Source organism: Tachypleus tridentatus, chromosome 11, assembly GCF_004210375.1.
Source record: "Tachypleus tridentatus isolate NWPU-2018 chromosome 11, ASM421037v1, whole genome shotgun sequence".
NCBI lineage: Eukaryota > Metazoa > Arthropoda > Merostomata > Xiphosura > Limulidae > Tachypleus > Tachypleus tridentatus.
In genome coordinates, this window is record NC_134835.1 from 73,353,894 (window position 1) to 73,370,636 (window position 16,743).

The 16,743-nt window shown below is 32.0% G+C and overlaps 1 protein-coding gene and 1 long non-coding RNA gene across 2 annotated transcripts in view; both read left to right on the plus strand.

The window, feature by feature from the left end:
• The first annotated feature begins 1,888 nt into the window (after positions 1 to 1,888).
• Positions 1,889 to 7,891, plus strand: LOC143231566 (uncharacterized). The gene is made up of 3 exons (XR_013016984.1): positions 1,889 to 1,962; positions 4,836 to 4,944; positions 7,796 to 7,891. It is a non-coding gene; the product is annotated as an uncharacterized LOC143231566 (long non-coding RNA).
• An 893-nt stretch (positions 7,892 to 8,784) lies between these two features.
• The window catches only part of LOC143231377 (uncharacterized), a 32,374-nt gene continuing 24,415 nt past the window's right edge, over positions 8,785 to 16,743 (plus strand). Inside the window, exons 1-2 of the mRNA XM_076465922.1 lie at positions 8,785 to 8,984; positions 13,007 to 13,074. Of these exons, the coding sequence (XP_076322037.1) occupies positions 8,785 to 8,984; positions 13,007 to 13,074 (268 nt within the window). The remainder of the gene's footprint in view (positions 8,985 to 13,006; positions 13,075 to 16,743) is intronic.

The window sequence follows — 16,743 nt, forward strand, 5'->3', positions numbered from 1 at the left end:
CTTCATCAGTAAACCAAAAGAGGATTTCTGCTCATTCCTGCTGACCAGGAAATTAAATGAATTGGGGCAGGTCCACTTTTCAAAATATGGAATTGCAGACACCCATTGCACTGTAGCTAGTTTGACTTTTGACACTTTCCAATTGCTGTGGTTGTGGACCATGAAAGCTTTCTCCTGCATGAGTTTAGAAATTAATTTTATAATTCATACTCATGAGTATCCATTCAATGAAAAGCGAGCAAAGCTATTTTCCTTCCTTCTATTTCTCCTGGATGATTTTTCTTAAGTGGAAGGCCTTCACTGCACTCTCTTCTTAATAATTCCAGTTGCAGAAAGTTCCTTCCCTGTTTTTATGGTTACAACAGGACATCTGCATTCTGTTCCTAGGGTTGGATGATTGATCAATGTCTTCCTCTTAATTCCAAATACAGTGTGTCTCTGCCCTACATTTACAATTGAGTGAGTTATTATTTTGCTTGTAATATGGTTACAGTTGAGTTGAGGCAGTGCAATGACCCCATAGTACTAGGTTTGGTTTGTTGTACTTCTTGCTTCTACGATGATTTTGGGAGTTTGTCCAATTATGACCAAAAGCCCACTTTCTCTTCATAATAATGGTTGCTTGAAGTATGGGGTTGTTGGATATATATATAACATATTCCAGATGCTCTTGCCACAATCCTCTTAATACAATTTTTTTTACTTCCTCAACCTCCTAATGCCAAGGATGACTTATGGAACCTTATCTGTCCGGTTTAGGTTGAGTGCATATCTGTTCAAGAAGATGTGCTTCTTTTTCATCTATGAGCATGTCCATACATTCTGAGGAAACAATTTCTGCTTGGTTTGATATTTGTGTTCCAATGTTGGCCCCTTTACTTTTGCAATGTGGCATTCTAGCTGCTATTCATGGAGAGTAGACATGTGATATGTACATATTCAGAAATGGCATGAAATTTATGGGGTATACAGACTGTTACACTGATCACAAAAACATTTTAAGCAATATTTAGAGAGCAAATGAACACTGAGATAGCTTGATGTGAATAAAGATAAGTATCTATCAGAAATACATTTTTCAGTGTAAATAAATTAACTTTTAACAGATCTCGTGCATTTGTTAGAGCTTGTTTGTTCCAAGGTATCTAAATGTTGTCCTCAAGAAAGTTCAAATAGATGGATGATAAAGCCTAGATATTTAAACTTTTGAGATGAATTACCATATACAGAAGCTAAACTTTCTTCTTAAAAATATATTAGGGATCATTACCACACAGGTAATGGAAATGTGTTTCAGAAATTTCCACAGTGCAAGCATTGATTCCATTTTAACATCCATTAGCCAAACTATGTGTTGGCGAGTACAGAAATTCTCCAGTTTCATATATTTTTGAATTTGCAATTTATGTTTGTATATTTATGAGTTAAACAGGATATGAAGGAAACTTTTGAACATCTCCAAATTCAACATGAAGAAAAAGTGCAATACTTTGAAGAAAAAAGTGAGTTGAAGAGTGTTTGAATCTGTAAAAGGTTACTTCTTCATTTTCTATCAAAAAAGTTGTAGTAACTAGCAGCCATGTGTAAATAGTTTAGAGTATGTTATATAGAAACAGATTTCACAATTTAATGTTATTTCATATGGTTATTTTAATAAATAAACTTTGTTTTGTACATAAAAGTTGATTATTAGTTTATTTCTAATATATCCTAAGAATATGTTAACTTTCTTTGTTAATTGTTCAGTTAGGTTGTAAGAAAATATATGTTTCAACAAATGTAGATGTGAATCTAAATATTTATTTGTATGGTGTTATCAGGATTTTTACATAGGGATATTTTTGAAACTTTAAACTTAATATTTGTTAAATAGCATAATATTCTTCAGTTTTCAGAGATAAAACTGAAAAACTTCAACTACAGAATGAATTGGCAGAAATTAATGTTGCTCATAAAAAAGAGGTTTGTTTTTGTTTATGTTTCTTGTAGAAGTATGAATATTTTAAATAATAATTTACATCATGCATTGAGATCTTTTTTTTACTTTTTGTTATCATTTACAAAGTATACTTTAGTTGATTTCATTATTTTTCAGAAACAGAAACTATTATTAAACATTCTTCAGCATAAAATAAAGTAAATGTAAGAGATAGAATATATTCTCATCTTTGCATATTTTTCTTCTTCAGAACAAAAGATTACCAATCACATGTAGATTTGTCACAACATTTCATATGTAATATTATACAAGCAAATTATTTTCATTGAAATTAGGTCACATTTTGTTATGCCTAAAATGGTTATAGATTTCTCAAGATAAATTGTGACATGCAAGTCTTATCGATCATACTAGAACCCAAACATAATAATAAAAATGTTCCTTGTGGTAAATGAAAAAAAATATTTTATCTAATTAAGAGTTTTTTTTATTTCCCAATTTATAAAAAAAACTTATGGCGATAGAAAAAAATGGATATTATTTTCAAAATCTGTGTAGCTGAACTGAGGAACATCTGTTATTAAAACCAAAATAATTTTTATGAAGTTTAAATTTGCAAACCTGTGTTATTGTCAAAAATAAGTGTAAATTCTGAAAATAAAAATGTTTTATTTGATATTAGTTGTTCTGGTACCTATCAGAACACTGAATTGATTATAAAATTGATTATTTTGATCCAGAAGGCTGTTTAAACCTTGGATAAATCTTTAATTTGAAGTATACAGTCATGTGAAAAAGTTAGGGTACCATATGAAAGCCTGTGTATTTGTGTAACATTTTTGGATATGTAGATATTTAACCTCAATTATAATAATACTGAGAGATTATAGGAATATAACTAAATAATTAAAACTGAAGAAAAGACTTTTCTAGATCTTCTGTAAATGTAATTCTACAAAAATGCATATTCTAACTGAGGAAAAGTTAGGACACCCCCACATTTATTCCCACTTAAAATGGCTCAACTCACACACAGGTGTATCACACCAGGTGCACATGATTAGAAGATTGTTACTCAGCATTTTTAATGAGGCTTGCCCTATTTAAACCTCAGACATTTAGTTTGGTGTGCTCCTGACTGTTGAAGTGAGAGTGAGCACCATGACAAGAGCAAAAGAGCTGTCTGAGGCCTTCAGAAAGAAAATTGTAGCAGCTTATGAGTCTGGTAAGGGATTTAAAAAAATCCCAAAAGATTTTGAAATCAGCCATTCCACTGTCCAGAAAATAGTCAACAAGTGGAGGGCTTTCAAAACAACTGCCAACATGCCCAGGTCTGGTCATCCAAACAAGTTCACCCCGAGACCAGATCACAAGATGCTAAAAGAGGTTTCCAAGCACCCTAACATGTCATCACGGGACCTGCAGCAGGCTCTGGTTACTGTTGATGTGAAAGTGCATGCCTCTACAATCAGAAAGAGACTGCACAAGTTTAACTTGCATGGGAGGTGTGCAAGGAGGAAACCTTTGCTCTCTAAGAGAAAATCAAGGCCAGACTAAAGTTTGCCAGAGAGAATGTAGACAAAGACCAGGACTTCTGGAATAATGTTCTTTGGACAGATAAGTCCAAAATTAAATTATTTGGACACCAGGTCAGAGGACATGTTTGGCATGAACCAAATACAGCATTCCTGGAAATGAACCTCATACCAACTGTGAAGCACGGAGGTGGAAGTGTCATGGTTTGGGGCTGCTTTGCTGCAGCAGGACCTGGACAGCTCACAATCATAGAATCCACCATGAATTCTACTGTGTACCAGAGGGTGCTTGAGGATCATCTGAGACCATCTGTATGAAAGTTAAAGCTGAAGCAGAACTGCACCCTGCAACATGACAATGACCCAAAACATACCAGTAAATTCACCAAGGACTGGCTGAAAACTAAGAAATGGAGAGTCCTAGAATAGCCAAGTCAAAGCCCAGATCTTAATCTCAATGAGATGTTGTGGGGTGACTTGAAATGGGCTGTACATGCAAGAAACCCCTCAAACATCTTACAGCTGAAAGAATTCTGCATTGAGGTGTGTGGCAAACTTTCTTCAGACCGATGTCAGAGACTGGTAGATGGCTAAAAGAAGTGTCTCACTGCAGTTATTTCAGCCAAAGGGGGTAACACTAGCTATTAAGGGGTAATACACCTGTGTATTAGTTGAGCCATTTTAAGTGGGAATAAATGTGGGGGGTACTAACTTTTTCCTCAGTTAGAATATACATTTTTGTAGAATTACATTTACAGAAGATTTTGAAAAGTCTTTTCTTCAGTTTTAATTGTTTAGTTTTATTCCTATGATCTCTCAGTATTGTTAAAATTGAGATTAAATATCTATGTATCTAAAAATGTTACACAAATACACAAGCTTTCATATGGTATCCTAACTTTTTCACATGACTGTAGCTTTTGGTGACAATAGTATTTTATTCAAACTGAAACTGTGAATATTATTTATTTTTACCCCACCTCCAATTGACTTCATTTTCCAGAAAAACATAAAAATAATAAATTTTTACTCATTCAGTTATAATACACATATGCAAGATATTATTGCTACACTAGTTAGATATCAATAAATATGTAAAAGAATTTAACGTTTATCAGCTTCAATTTCCACGCAAGATCATAAAAGAATTAAACTGATATCAAATGCTTGAAGTGAATTAATTGCCTGCAATTCCTTGTTACATGACTATGTGAAAATTATAAATAGCATCCCTTTTCTTAGATCTTTTATATTCAGTTTCTAAGTTTTAATTTCTTTGCTGTGGATAAAATAGAATAGTTCATATACACTAATCTAAGTTCATAATGTTATTATGATTACTGTATTGTTATTTTGTTCAGCTAAACTCACGTGAGGACTGCCTGAAAGCCAAAAATTGCACTATCAGTGATGTCCAGGAACAACTCAAATGTTTGTCAGAAGAACTGCAGAAAACTGCTCATGAAAAAGGTAGTTAAATATTTATTCAGGGAGGTGTTTACGATCTATGACAAAGGTGCATAAATAGAACAAGGCCTTCAGTCCTTCAATAACGCAGGCCTATAATGGTTTTATTATCTTGAAATTTTTACATGCTCTACAGTAATTTCTGTAAGTAGAATTTCAAAATGAGATCCATTTTTCTCCATCCTGTACAGATTTTTCATGAAACATATTCAGATCACATTTTTTTATGCTTAAAATGTTGATGACCACTGGTTATAGATTTTTTAAGACAAATTGCAACATGAGAGGTTTATCAATCGTTCTAGAACATGAGAAACACACCGGTAGTATATAAATGGTTAACATGTCACATGACATGTCATTTTTGGATAGTATTTGTTTGTGTATGCACTTTGGAATTTTTTCTTTCAGTATTATTTATTCAGGGCTATGGCAACAAGAAGTTGTATAAATGATCCAAACATATTCTCTTGTAATTGTGATAAATTTGTTGCAAAGAAACAAAGACAAAACATTACAGAAATCATAACAAAGCATATTACGTGTATTTTGAAATAAAATGGACGCTGCACAAAGTGTGTACCATTTGTATTGAAAATTGAGACAATGGAATAAAGACAAGAAAAATTCCAGTAGTCTGGTGTGAGCCCAGAAACCATGAAGTTGACTGCTGTTTTTGCTGAGATAACATACAATGCTACAACACTCAATATAAAAAGGACATTTTTTATTAAAATCTTCATTCTGCTATGAGATCTGTTGCTCATGATATATTTGTACCCACTCCACTGGAAACTCTTGACACAGTTACTGAATCTGATGTAAATAGAAATGATAAGAGAGACCTAAAAATCTCTGAAGAATTCTTTGGAAGTCCCAAATCTCTCATTAAATTATTATGTTCACCCTGTGTGAAAAGATGTGGTTGACCAGACTTCAGGCTAAGAACCGACCTTCTCCAAGGACATTTTTCTGATACAGAAATTATGAGAATAAGGTTCACTGGTTTATTTCAATAATATTGCTGAATTAATATTTATGTGAGGAGCTGCAGCCTAAGAGTGAAATGAATGGTAATTTTTCATTGATTCCTCCAAAAGAAGTATGAAAGGTGTTGTCCTTTGCAGTGGAAATGTTATATGCATCTATTTCTATTGCTTATTCAGTTCACTTCAATTAAACATACAAAAAACCCTCCTAACCTCTTAATAAGTTCAAATACAAATAGCATGGTTGGCTACTTTCTGCAGACTTAAAAGTCCTGTGTATGTTGTTGGGTCAACAGTCTGCTTCAACAAAATTTCCATGTTTTTAGAGTGAATGGGACAGTAGAGCACAAAGTCAGCATTGTATAAAGAGGCAATGGCCATTTAGAGTCAGCCTGATATCAAGATCGTAAAACATTAAATGTGAAAGTTTGGTTGACACAAAAATAATCCTATTACCTCCACTTCAAATAAAACTGGGCCATTTTAAATATCTACATAGACAATTCACAGCTCTTTCAGAAGTGAAACTTAAAGAAGATATTTTTGTTGGATTCATTTTATTTTTATTTTCGATAACAAAAACATAATAAAAAGTGTTCATTGTGGTATATGAAATAATAATTTGACCTAAGTAAGAGTTTTTTTTCTTCCAGATTTGTAAAAAATCCTCACATGATAGAAAAAACAATATGTTTTTAAAATGTGCATAGCTGAACTTTGAGAAACCTGTTATTAAAACCAAAAATAATTTTATGAAGTTTAAATTTGCAGGCCAGTGTAATCAGTGACATTCTTTGTGTGATGCTAGTTATATGATATTGCTCTTCAGAACAATTTTCATAACAGGAAGCTTTTGTGTAATGTATAGAAAAGCTTACTTATCATATACAGAATCCAACTATATGAGAAAATGTTTTCTGAAAATCCATTTGAATAAAGCAAAAGTACTAATTCTTGGATTTCAGCAGATGGTTGTAGTATGAATTCTTTAATCTATGCACATCTTATGACTGGGTACTAACTTGGATGTGTGGCTGATGCTTTGTCTTGATAGTATCTCACTTAGTGACAAAGATATACACACTTGTTATTGTTGTATTAGTACTTTATCCTTAAAGAATGTAGAGATCACCTTGGATTTTTTCTTGACTGTTTGAATGTTTAATATACTATTTATATAACTGAACCTTGCAACTGCAAACCATAAAATTCATTGCAAAAATTTTCCCAACATATTCTCCACCATTTTTGTAAATGTTATATCACTCACAGAATGCATAAATTGTTAGACTTCCAAAGACACTTAAATACACATATGCTTTGTCCAGTATGATGTAATAAATGCATTTGTCTTGTGCAAAGTGCTAATCAAATATCTTACAGCATAAGAGATGATAGTCCATTTAACTATGTGCTTTCAGGAAGCTTGTAAGTTCAAAATACAAATCTAATGAAGCATGCACTGTTTTTCTTGGTTACTTCTTCCAAAAAATTGTTTACTTTTTTTCACTACTTCTGGTAGCTATCTATTAATTAGCCTGTTTGTTCTCTGCTGGAATCATGCTTTAACCCCTTATTTTAAGATATGATTCAACATTACAGGTATTTCTCTTTTTAAGCACTCATATTTCATATATTGCAACTTTCTATAATTTCAGAATAGACAATTTTCATTTCTGAAAGACCTATGTTGTAATTTTGCCAAACGTGTTCAATTTTAGGTAACACCTTATCATGCAATTCACCATTTACATTTCAAATGAATTGCAATTACGTATCAGGCTGAATATTTAAATTTTGTTTGTTTTTTAATCAAAGAGAAAAGTGCTTGCTTATATTCCAATGTCACAAATATTTGTTTTCAGATGAATGCAACAAAATATTGGAAACTAGAGAGATTAAAATAAGTAACTTAGAAGAAAACATAGAAACCCTAAAAGGTCAAGTGAAGAGCTTGGAGGTAAGTGTTTATGTTCTCCTTTTGTATGTAAAATTAAATAAAGACAAATTACATTTTCAAATAGTTATGATAAAGTTCATGTGTGAAAAGTAACTAAAACCTGGAATTTTATGTGGTATGTTAGCTGAGTCAGGATATATTATTAAGTTTCACAAATGGCTTGGCTTAAAATTAATAATAACCAAATGCTTTTCATTCACATTTTTAGTGAATTTTAGCTGTTGTGTTCCAACCAGTAATGCGTATCACACTTAGTAATTGGTTTGTAAATTCAAAAGTATTTGCAATATTCAGCTTTTAGTAACTTGTGAAACATAATTTTATTACTTCACATAAACACTATTGACCTTATTCTGGAATTGTTATTCTTTGAGAAATAAATGACACCTCAGAGCTTAGTGACGTACACAACAGCTATGTTTCTCACCCCAGCCAAACCCACTGTCAGTTTAAGACTTTACAGTTCACTGGCCTCAAAACTGGTGACTATTAATTGAGAGATGTTTTTATGATGCAGGTCTATCACTGTAGCCCAACAACCATTGCTAAACTGAATAATTTTAATAGAGGTCAGAGCAATTCTTGAAGGTATGTGCTGCAAATCCAATGCTAGTTTCAAGATTGATGTAGTAATTAAAAATAGAAGTGGCAGCACTGAATTATTGTTATAGTGACTACTGGCAACCCCACCCCCTGGTATCATTGCCAGACACCAGTGAAATGTACTTGCACATATAGAAAACATTTTGTCAAAAGAATAAAATGGTATATGACACTTACAAGATTTATGACAGTAAGAAAAAATCTTTAAAACAAGAAATTAATACTTAAAGTATATTTAGATAATTAATATTCATAGTTTTACACCATGCTAACTGACTTTTTATAATATTAATGTACACTTACCAGGATGAAAAAAACACAGCTAACATTTTGCTGAAGCAAAAAGAATGTATAATTGATAAAACCAACTCTGTAGTTGAGTCTGTACAAAAGGAGCTACAAAAGATGACAAGTGAAAATGAAAAAGAAGTGGAACGTTTGTCAAGCTACTGTAAAGAACTCACTGGTCAACTCAATCAAGAAAAGGCAAGGTATAGCTGCCATATAACAAAAACACACTACTGACATATGTATGGTAATTGGTGCTTTAATATTATGCTGTGAGTATATATGAGTATAAATTTATATTATAATACGTTTTTGGTTATTTTATAGTTTACAGCATTTTTTACTTTCAGAACATAAGGCTCCAGATTTAACATAATTGAAGTGTGTTATTATATGAGTGTTATTTATTTTCTGCAAGCTTACATCTATTTGCATTAATTTTTATGAAACAAAACAAACACCTGCTGTTTACATTAGATAATAATCAAAATTAAGTCACAATATGAGTGTGAATAATTTATATAAACTGAGCATTTCTATAAGCTTGTAAAGGATTTCATAATGACAGCATTCATCAGCATAAGTGTCATCATTACTTTAATTCCACATGTGTCTGTAATTTTTGCTTTAAATGGAAACATAAATGATATCCAAGAACCTCTGTTTAACAATATAGCTGTTTTACTTAGTAAAAATTCATGTCAGTGCTAGATGGACACTTGTGGTATATCCAGGTCAAACCAACTTGACACTAGGGCTATATCAGATAGGCCCACTAAATAGTAGGAGATTAATTCAAGCTGTTGATAAATTCAAAATAAATATTGTAGTATTATAAAAATATAGAAGTGCCTTGTATATTCAAATACAATACACTCACCATGGGCAAAATGGGTGTAATTCTTAAATTGACAAACACAAAATAATATTAAAAAATAGACTATTCAGTAAATTATATATGGCCATATTTATTTGAAATCTGTTGGAGATACAAGACTATTCAATTTAACAGTTATTAGTTAGTTTATTTAGGGATTTAATATTTAATGATTATTTAGTTTTCATAACAAGTGTTTTAATATTTAATTATTTTAAAAGTGATAGTTATGAGAAGTTTCGTTATGTAACTTTGTGCGAGTCATTCATTGTATGTAGTTTAATTGTTATACTAGGGTTCTGTAATATTATTGACTTTATCTCATTCAAAGCTTTTAAGTTTTAATTTTATGTTTAATATTGTTGCTACTAGAGGTCTAGGTATTTCTAGATTCTTCAGTTATATGTTATAAATACAGCAAAAATTTCAACAGGAAGCTAAACGATGCTACACGTGTTATAAAATGGAGCATGTTGCAAGAAAGTTTAAGTCTTACCAACAAATAACAGCTGAAGTTTCAATGTATATAAAGCAGCTGGAACTGCCTACAAAAATAGAGCTGACAAGAAACAATAAAAAAGTCACACTATCACCATGGATGTTGTTAGCAGAAGAATTCACCACAAGAAGGAAGTGCTATCTTCATGATTAAACAGTGTATGGCTGATAGTCAGCTCAAGTTAGCAAATGGATAAATAGTTCCAGTAGTGATTGTAGCATATGATAAATATCAAGAGGTAACAACAAATCACAGCATGTCAGTAGGTGAAAGGCTATGCCAGAGACAAGAAAGTAAAAGTCCTACAAGACACAGTGTAGTAGTGTGATAGTAAAAGCCAGTTTAGTATTTGATGATGAGGTTATGAGAATGGTATGTCTGTGTGTACTAATTGATGGAACAGTTAGAAACTTTCCCATAGCAAAATAAAAGGTGGATACTCCATACTATGTAGGAGACCTTGAAGCCACATGTGATTGGTAACATACCAGGTAGTAGAAGTCTAGACAGAAAGAATACTGGTGAGGCGTTTGAAGTCACTACAAAAGCTCAAGAGGAAAAAGATCAAGCAAGACATCAAGCCTCTTCATGTCTTGAAAAGTGGCATCCCAAATGTAGGTCTCAGGGAACTAAAAGAACCACAGAAGAAAGACTCTTCACTGCATAAACTGTGTCACAGTGCCTGAAGGAAAGTGAAGCGCTAAAGAAAGGAAGACCTACAGAATAGAGAACCTGAAAGAAGTACTGTACCATATCTATCAAAGCAATTCTATTGGGAAAGATAAATGCATAAAAGGTAGTTAAAAGTAATCTTCTGACAAGAAGGCCAAGGATCAACATTTCAAGATTGGACATATGGTTTTATTCCTACTACCCACAGGCAACAACAAACCAACCCTGCAGTGGAAAGGACCTTTTAAGGTACAGGAATTAGTCATCAGGATAGTCTCTGAGATGAAAATAGTCAGGAAGAACAACATCTATCACACCAAGCTGTTGAAGAGATGCTTCAAAAGGGTGGAAGACCTAACAGGTGCAACTATAATGACACAGGTGGATACAGCAGGTGTGGCTGATATAGAAGCAGAACCTGAAAACAATAACTTTGTTATGGAAGATAAAGCCCTACTTGGGCTAAGACCATTGTGTGGAGATGAGATATACAAAGACATCAACATCAGTGAAGAACTTGCTGGCAAGCAGAAGAAAGATGTACAAGATCTACTGTGATGGTATACAGATATATCAAGCAAGATGTTTCTCAAGCAACACAAAATCAGGATAAAGGCAAGGGATTCTGTAAAGGTGAAACCTTATCAAATGCTCTGTGCAAAGAGAGACCAAACTGGGTATTGGAAATGTTGGTTTAAATCATAGGAAAAGGCTCATATAAACTAAGAACAGTATTTGTATGTAGTACAAAAAATAGTGTAGATGATTTTCTTGAAGAGGTACTTATTGTTGGATATACAAGACTGATCAATTTACTTTATATGGTATTTAATATCTAATTATTATTTAGTTTGCATAACAAGAGTCTATTTTAAAAACAATAGTTATGACAATTTTCATTACATAGCTTTTTAGGAGTCATTCATTGTGTATGTGGTTCAGTTGTCATACTAGGCTTTTGTTTTATTGTTGAAATTATCTTGCTCAAAGTTTCTAAGCTTTTCTCATTATTTTTAATATTTCTTACTATTAGAATATTTCCTGCTACTTGTTATAAATACATGCAGATACAGAATGCAAGCAAGAAAATAAGTTAGATGAGTTAGTGAAAGCAAAGGTGAAGTTAGACTGCGTAATTGTCAGTTTAGCCATAACAGGCAATTTCTAAAATTTATTTCACATCCTGTATTGTAATAACAGAAATAAAAAAGAATAACATGTCTTGTCAAAGGGTGCTCTAAAGTAATTGAACATAGCTATATCAACTTTGACAAAAAAAAAGACAATTATTTAAAGCTTTGGGTACAACTGTAGGAGCCAACAGAAGTTAAGTTAGTGAGAGTGAAAGTAAGAAAGCATCAATGAGGAAAGTAGATGTAGACTGTTTAGCCATGGAGAATGTATAGTGGCAACTTTTAAAGTGTTCTAATTACAGATTGTATTGTAATAAACAAAGTAGAGAAGAATAATTTAATTTGTCAAATGGGTTCTATAGTAACAGAACCACACTGTATGGACTTTTGATGTAAAAAATACAACTGCAATAACCAATATTGTAAAGAATTTTTTGTACATATATTTCACTTGTTTTGTGTGTGTCATTTCAGAACATGTGAATTATGTGCTGTCCATTTTGGTTCAAATCTATCATCAACAAGACACAGACACCTACTGTAAAGAATCCAGCTTATAAAATGTGATAAAATCTATAAACTTATTTATATGTTATCGACTTACAATTTCAATTTTACTACATATTCATTTATTCAAAAGTGTATCCATTTTGTAATGATGTCTTTGCCTGATGAATAGCTTCAACTTAATGTACATTTCTCAAATTTTTATTATACTACAACACGAATAAGATAGTTAAGACATTATGAAGCACTAACATGATTTAAGTGAGGTTGTCTTTATTGTAATTAATAAGGCAAGAAAAACTTCGGTATTGTTGGATGGGGTCATTGGTCATTAGAAAATCAAAGCCAGTATACTAAATGATTAAATGGATAAATTAGCATTGTTGTAAAAATTATGTGTCGAAAGAAATAATTATTTCATATATTCAGCTTTATTTGAATGATGTACAGAGTGTGTTTTTACAGTAATGAGATTTGGTTAAAAGTGTTAAGGAAGCAACAAAACTGAGAAATATAAGGAACTTGTATATCTTACAGAGTAAAGAAGTTGCATACAGAGCTAAGAGAAACTGAAACTGAAATAGAAAGGCTTAAAAGCTCTTGTGGTAAGACATTTCCATTTATGAAAACATATGTCTTGCATTAATTAACGTAGTTTCAGTGAAATCTTTAGAATGAAATCTTTTTACGAAAAAAGTAATTTTTAATTTTCTTTCTTCACAAAGTTTTAGTGCCTTTACATTTTGTTAAATAGATAAACCAGATTTTGCATTGGTGTTAGTATGAATGATTGATTTGCAAACACAATTTGAAAAGCAGAAGTAATGAGATCAAATTGATCAACCTGTCAACAGATTAAAAGAGTTCTTGTTCTTATTTAGAATATTGATAACTGAAACACACATTGTATACCAAACAGTGAATTCCCACACTATAAACGTAGACTTATTATCTAAAAGCAATGTGAATCCTACTTCTGCAGTCACCAAAACCTGGGATACATTTTATAATCCCACATTGTAACTTGTACCCTAGAATCTTTTTTAAAAAATGCAGCATGTTTTTTAAAATTTTAATGTGTTTTATTTTGGCTTAAAAATTATTGTTATAATATAATTAATCAGAGGTTGGAGTTTGTTGTTTCTAATGCAGTCCTTCCTCATGATTTTGTTTACTTATTTAACTTCATTTCAATGTATGTGTTTAATTTCACTATATATATATAAAACAGCTTTACAAAAGGAAAGGATTATTTCAACTCACACTGAAAATAAAACAAAATAAACTTTTATATGATTTCAAAAGAATTTTCTCTTTGTAATTTGTACACTTATTTTCTCAGGATTGGATACCCTCATCAACGTGTATATTTGAACAAAAGTAATTTGATGAACATTCTTCATACATAAATGTGCATGTATGTGTATGGCACATGGAAACACATATTATAAGAAACAACCACTGAGTAATTTTATGCCAGTGTTAAAAATTTTAACTATCCACCATATTATGTTGTCCATGGCCAGATGAGTAAGATATTCAGCTTGCAATATGTGCATTGTAAGTTTGAACTCCCATCCCACCAGACATGTTCGTCCTCTCAGCTGTGAGGGATGACTATCAGTCATGGGTAAAACAGTAGGTTGGCAACAGGTAGTGATAGCTGGCTACATTTCCTGTAGTCTTTCACTACTGCATTATTAATGGCCAGTGAAGATAGCCCTTGTGTAGCTTTTTGCAAAAATCCAAAACAAACAATGTTGCCATTTATATTTATGTACACTAATAACATAAAATAAATGTAAATAATTAATTGCACAAGAAATTATCTAGAGTAACAAAACAGGAAATACATACTGCTGCTTCTCAATATGTTCTAATGGAAAATTGCAGTTAGTTCATTATAGTGTTCCTTGCTTTATGTCCAACATTACCATATGTGGTCTTATTTAAGTTAACCTGCACTGATCTCTACCACATACTTAATGAAAGTAGGTTGCATGATTGTCAGTTTAGCCCTAAAAGGTGATTTCTAAAGTGAATGCTTTGCAGCATTTGTATTGTAACAGCAGAGATAGAGAAAAATAATTCATTTTGTTAATTGAGTTCTAAAGTAACTGAACCAACCTGTGTGAACTTTAGACATAAAATTATTTGAAATTCTGGATATGACTGTGGTAAATTAAGTACATTTCTTATATTGCAATAACAGAGTTGAGGAGAATATTTTGTCTTGTTGTAAATTAACTGAATTCACCTGTGTGGACTTTGAAGAAAAGGGCAAAATTATTTAAAGTGATAGATACAACTGATAACCAATAGTGTAACATATGCTCTTCATATATTATTTTAAAACACGTTGCTAGTTTCTATAAGCCTAAAAATAAGTGGCTGGTCACAGTCAATGTCTGGAACAAAAGCAGCATTTGCCTGGAAAACTTGTGTCTATCCTGGACATTCCATCCAGCATGGTGTCTGTGGCCAATATTTAAAGTTACAATGTTGTTTCTAAACATTCAGCTAGTGAATTTGACTACATAAATTTGAAAACAAAATCAAACAGGTACAGTATAATCAGCAGTGAATAGTTTCCAAGCAACACTGATAAAGTTCTCAAATGATTGATGAACATGTACTCAAGCTAGCTGGTCTTAATAAAGCTTGTGAGAAAAACCTATTGAAGTCTTTACACTGTCATTCATAATATCTTCCTGCATTGCCAGTTTCTTGACTCGGAATACAAATTTAAAATGTGCTAACAATTTGATAGTGTATATAAACACTAAAAAATGTCAGCTCAGGATTCTGTTGCAAAGAAAAAATGTGTACTAAAGACAGTGACAGTTCAAAAATGGATTAATGAAGATCTTGTAAAAAAAAGTGGTGCCATTTGGTTAGGTTATGAAACTCACAAGGAAAAACATGTGGAAAGGCTGAGTAAGTTGCAAGCTATGTCAAAGGTATGAAAAACAAATCTGTATTTTAAAAGACCTTTCAAATGCCTAGATTAGTGGCACTGAGAATTTCAAATTATCCAAATCAAAAGACCATTCCAATACAAAGTGCCACCTTCAAGCTTTTCAGTTCTATGCTAATGATGAGATTAGATCAAGAGAACATTTACCAGAAAAATTAATACCTGATCCAAAACAACCAACTGTTGTTAAGAAGTTTGCTTATTTTACAGAATGCAAGAACATTTGAAAAAAAAAACTTTCATGTTGGATATTTTGTTGCAAAACATGAGATGCCCTTCATTGTGTGTGAAGACTTAATTATGTTAGAGATATATCATGATGTTGACATTAATGATATATACACTTACTTGTAAAAGTGTGGCAAGTTTGTTGATTTTCATGGCAGTATCCTGCAGATCAACTTGGAAAAGATTTAATCTACAATGAGCAAAGTTTTGCAGTGTGTTGGTAGATAGATAAACAGACTGCAGTGTAAAAGAGAAACAGGTTGTCTTTTTGTGTATTTTGACCTGCAACATTCTGAAGAGCAGTTTTAAATCAAACTCTTATTTCTTTGTTTAAAATAATGTAGAAAGCAGATGCAGTAGGAATTAAATCAGCTATTAAACCAAGCTTTGATTTTCTAAACATGACAAAAAATTAGCTTTTTTCAAAAATTATTAGACTTGATACCAATGGAACCTTCATGAATAGTGGAGAAAAAATTGGTATTTTTACTTGAAGAAAAATCACCACAGTTAAATTTTCTCTGGTGTGTGGCACATACATTTAGAGCTGGCCATAAAAGGTGCTTTTAAGACAAATGGATGACATGCTCATGAGACTACTATATCTACCATAAATCCCCTAAAAATTGCATGAACTAAAGCCAATTTGCAAACTTTTGAAGAGTTTGATTGACTTCATGGAAGGATTAGTAAAACTGAAAGAATATGTGTTACATGATGGATTTCATTCAAACTAGCAGCCTTGAGATTAGTGCTGGATAAATATGGCATTTACATAGTGTATTTAGAAAATCTGACTACTCATGGAGGTAATAATAAAATTGCTGAGTACTTAACAAAGTGGAAAACCTGTCATATGTTTTTACACATCTCACATTTCACTGATGTGTTAATTCCTGTCGCAGGATTATCAAAAGGATTTAGAAAGAAGAAATTGACATTGTCAGTGCCATTAGTTCTTTACAAAAAACAAAATGTAAACTTCAAACATTCATTAGAAAGGAGCTACAAGATCTTTCGACCACAAAGTATTTGTTGAGCAAAAATGAAATGTTCAAATGGAATGCAC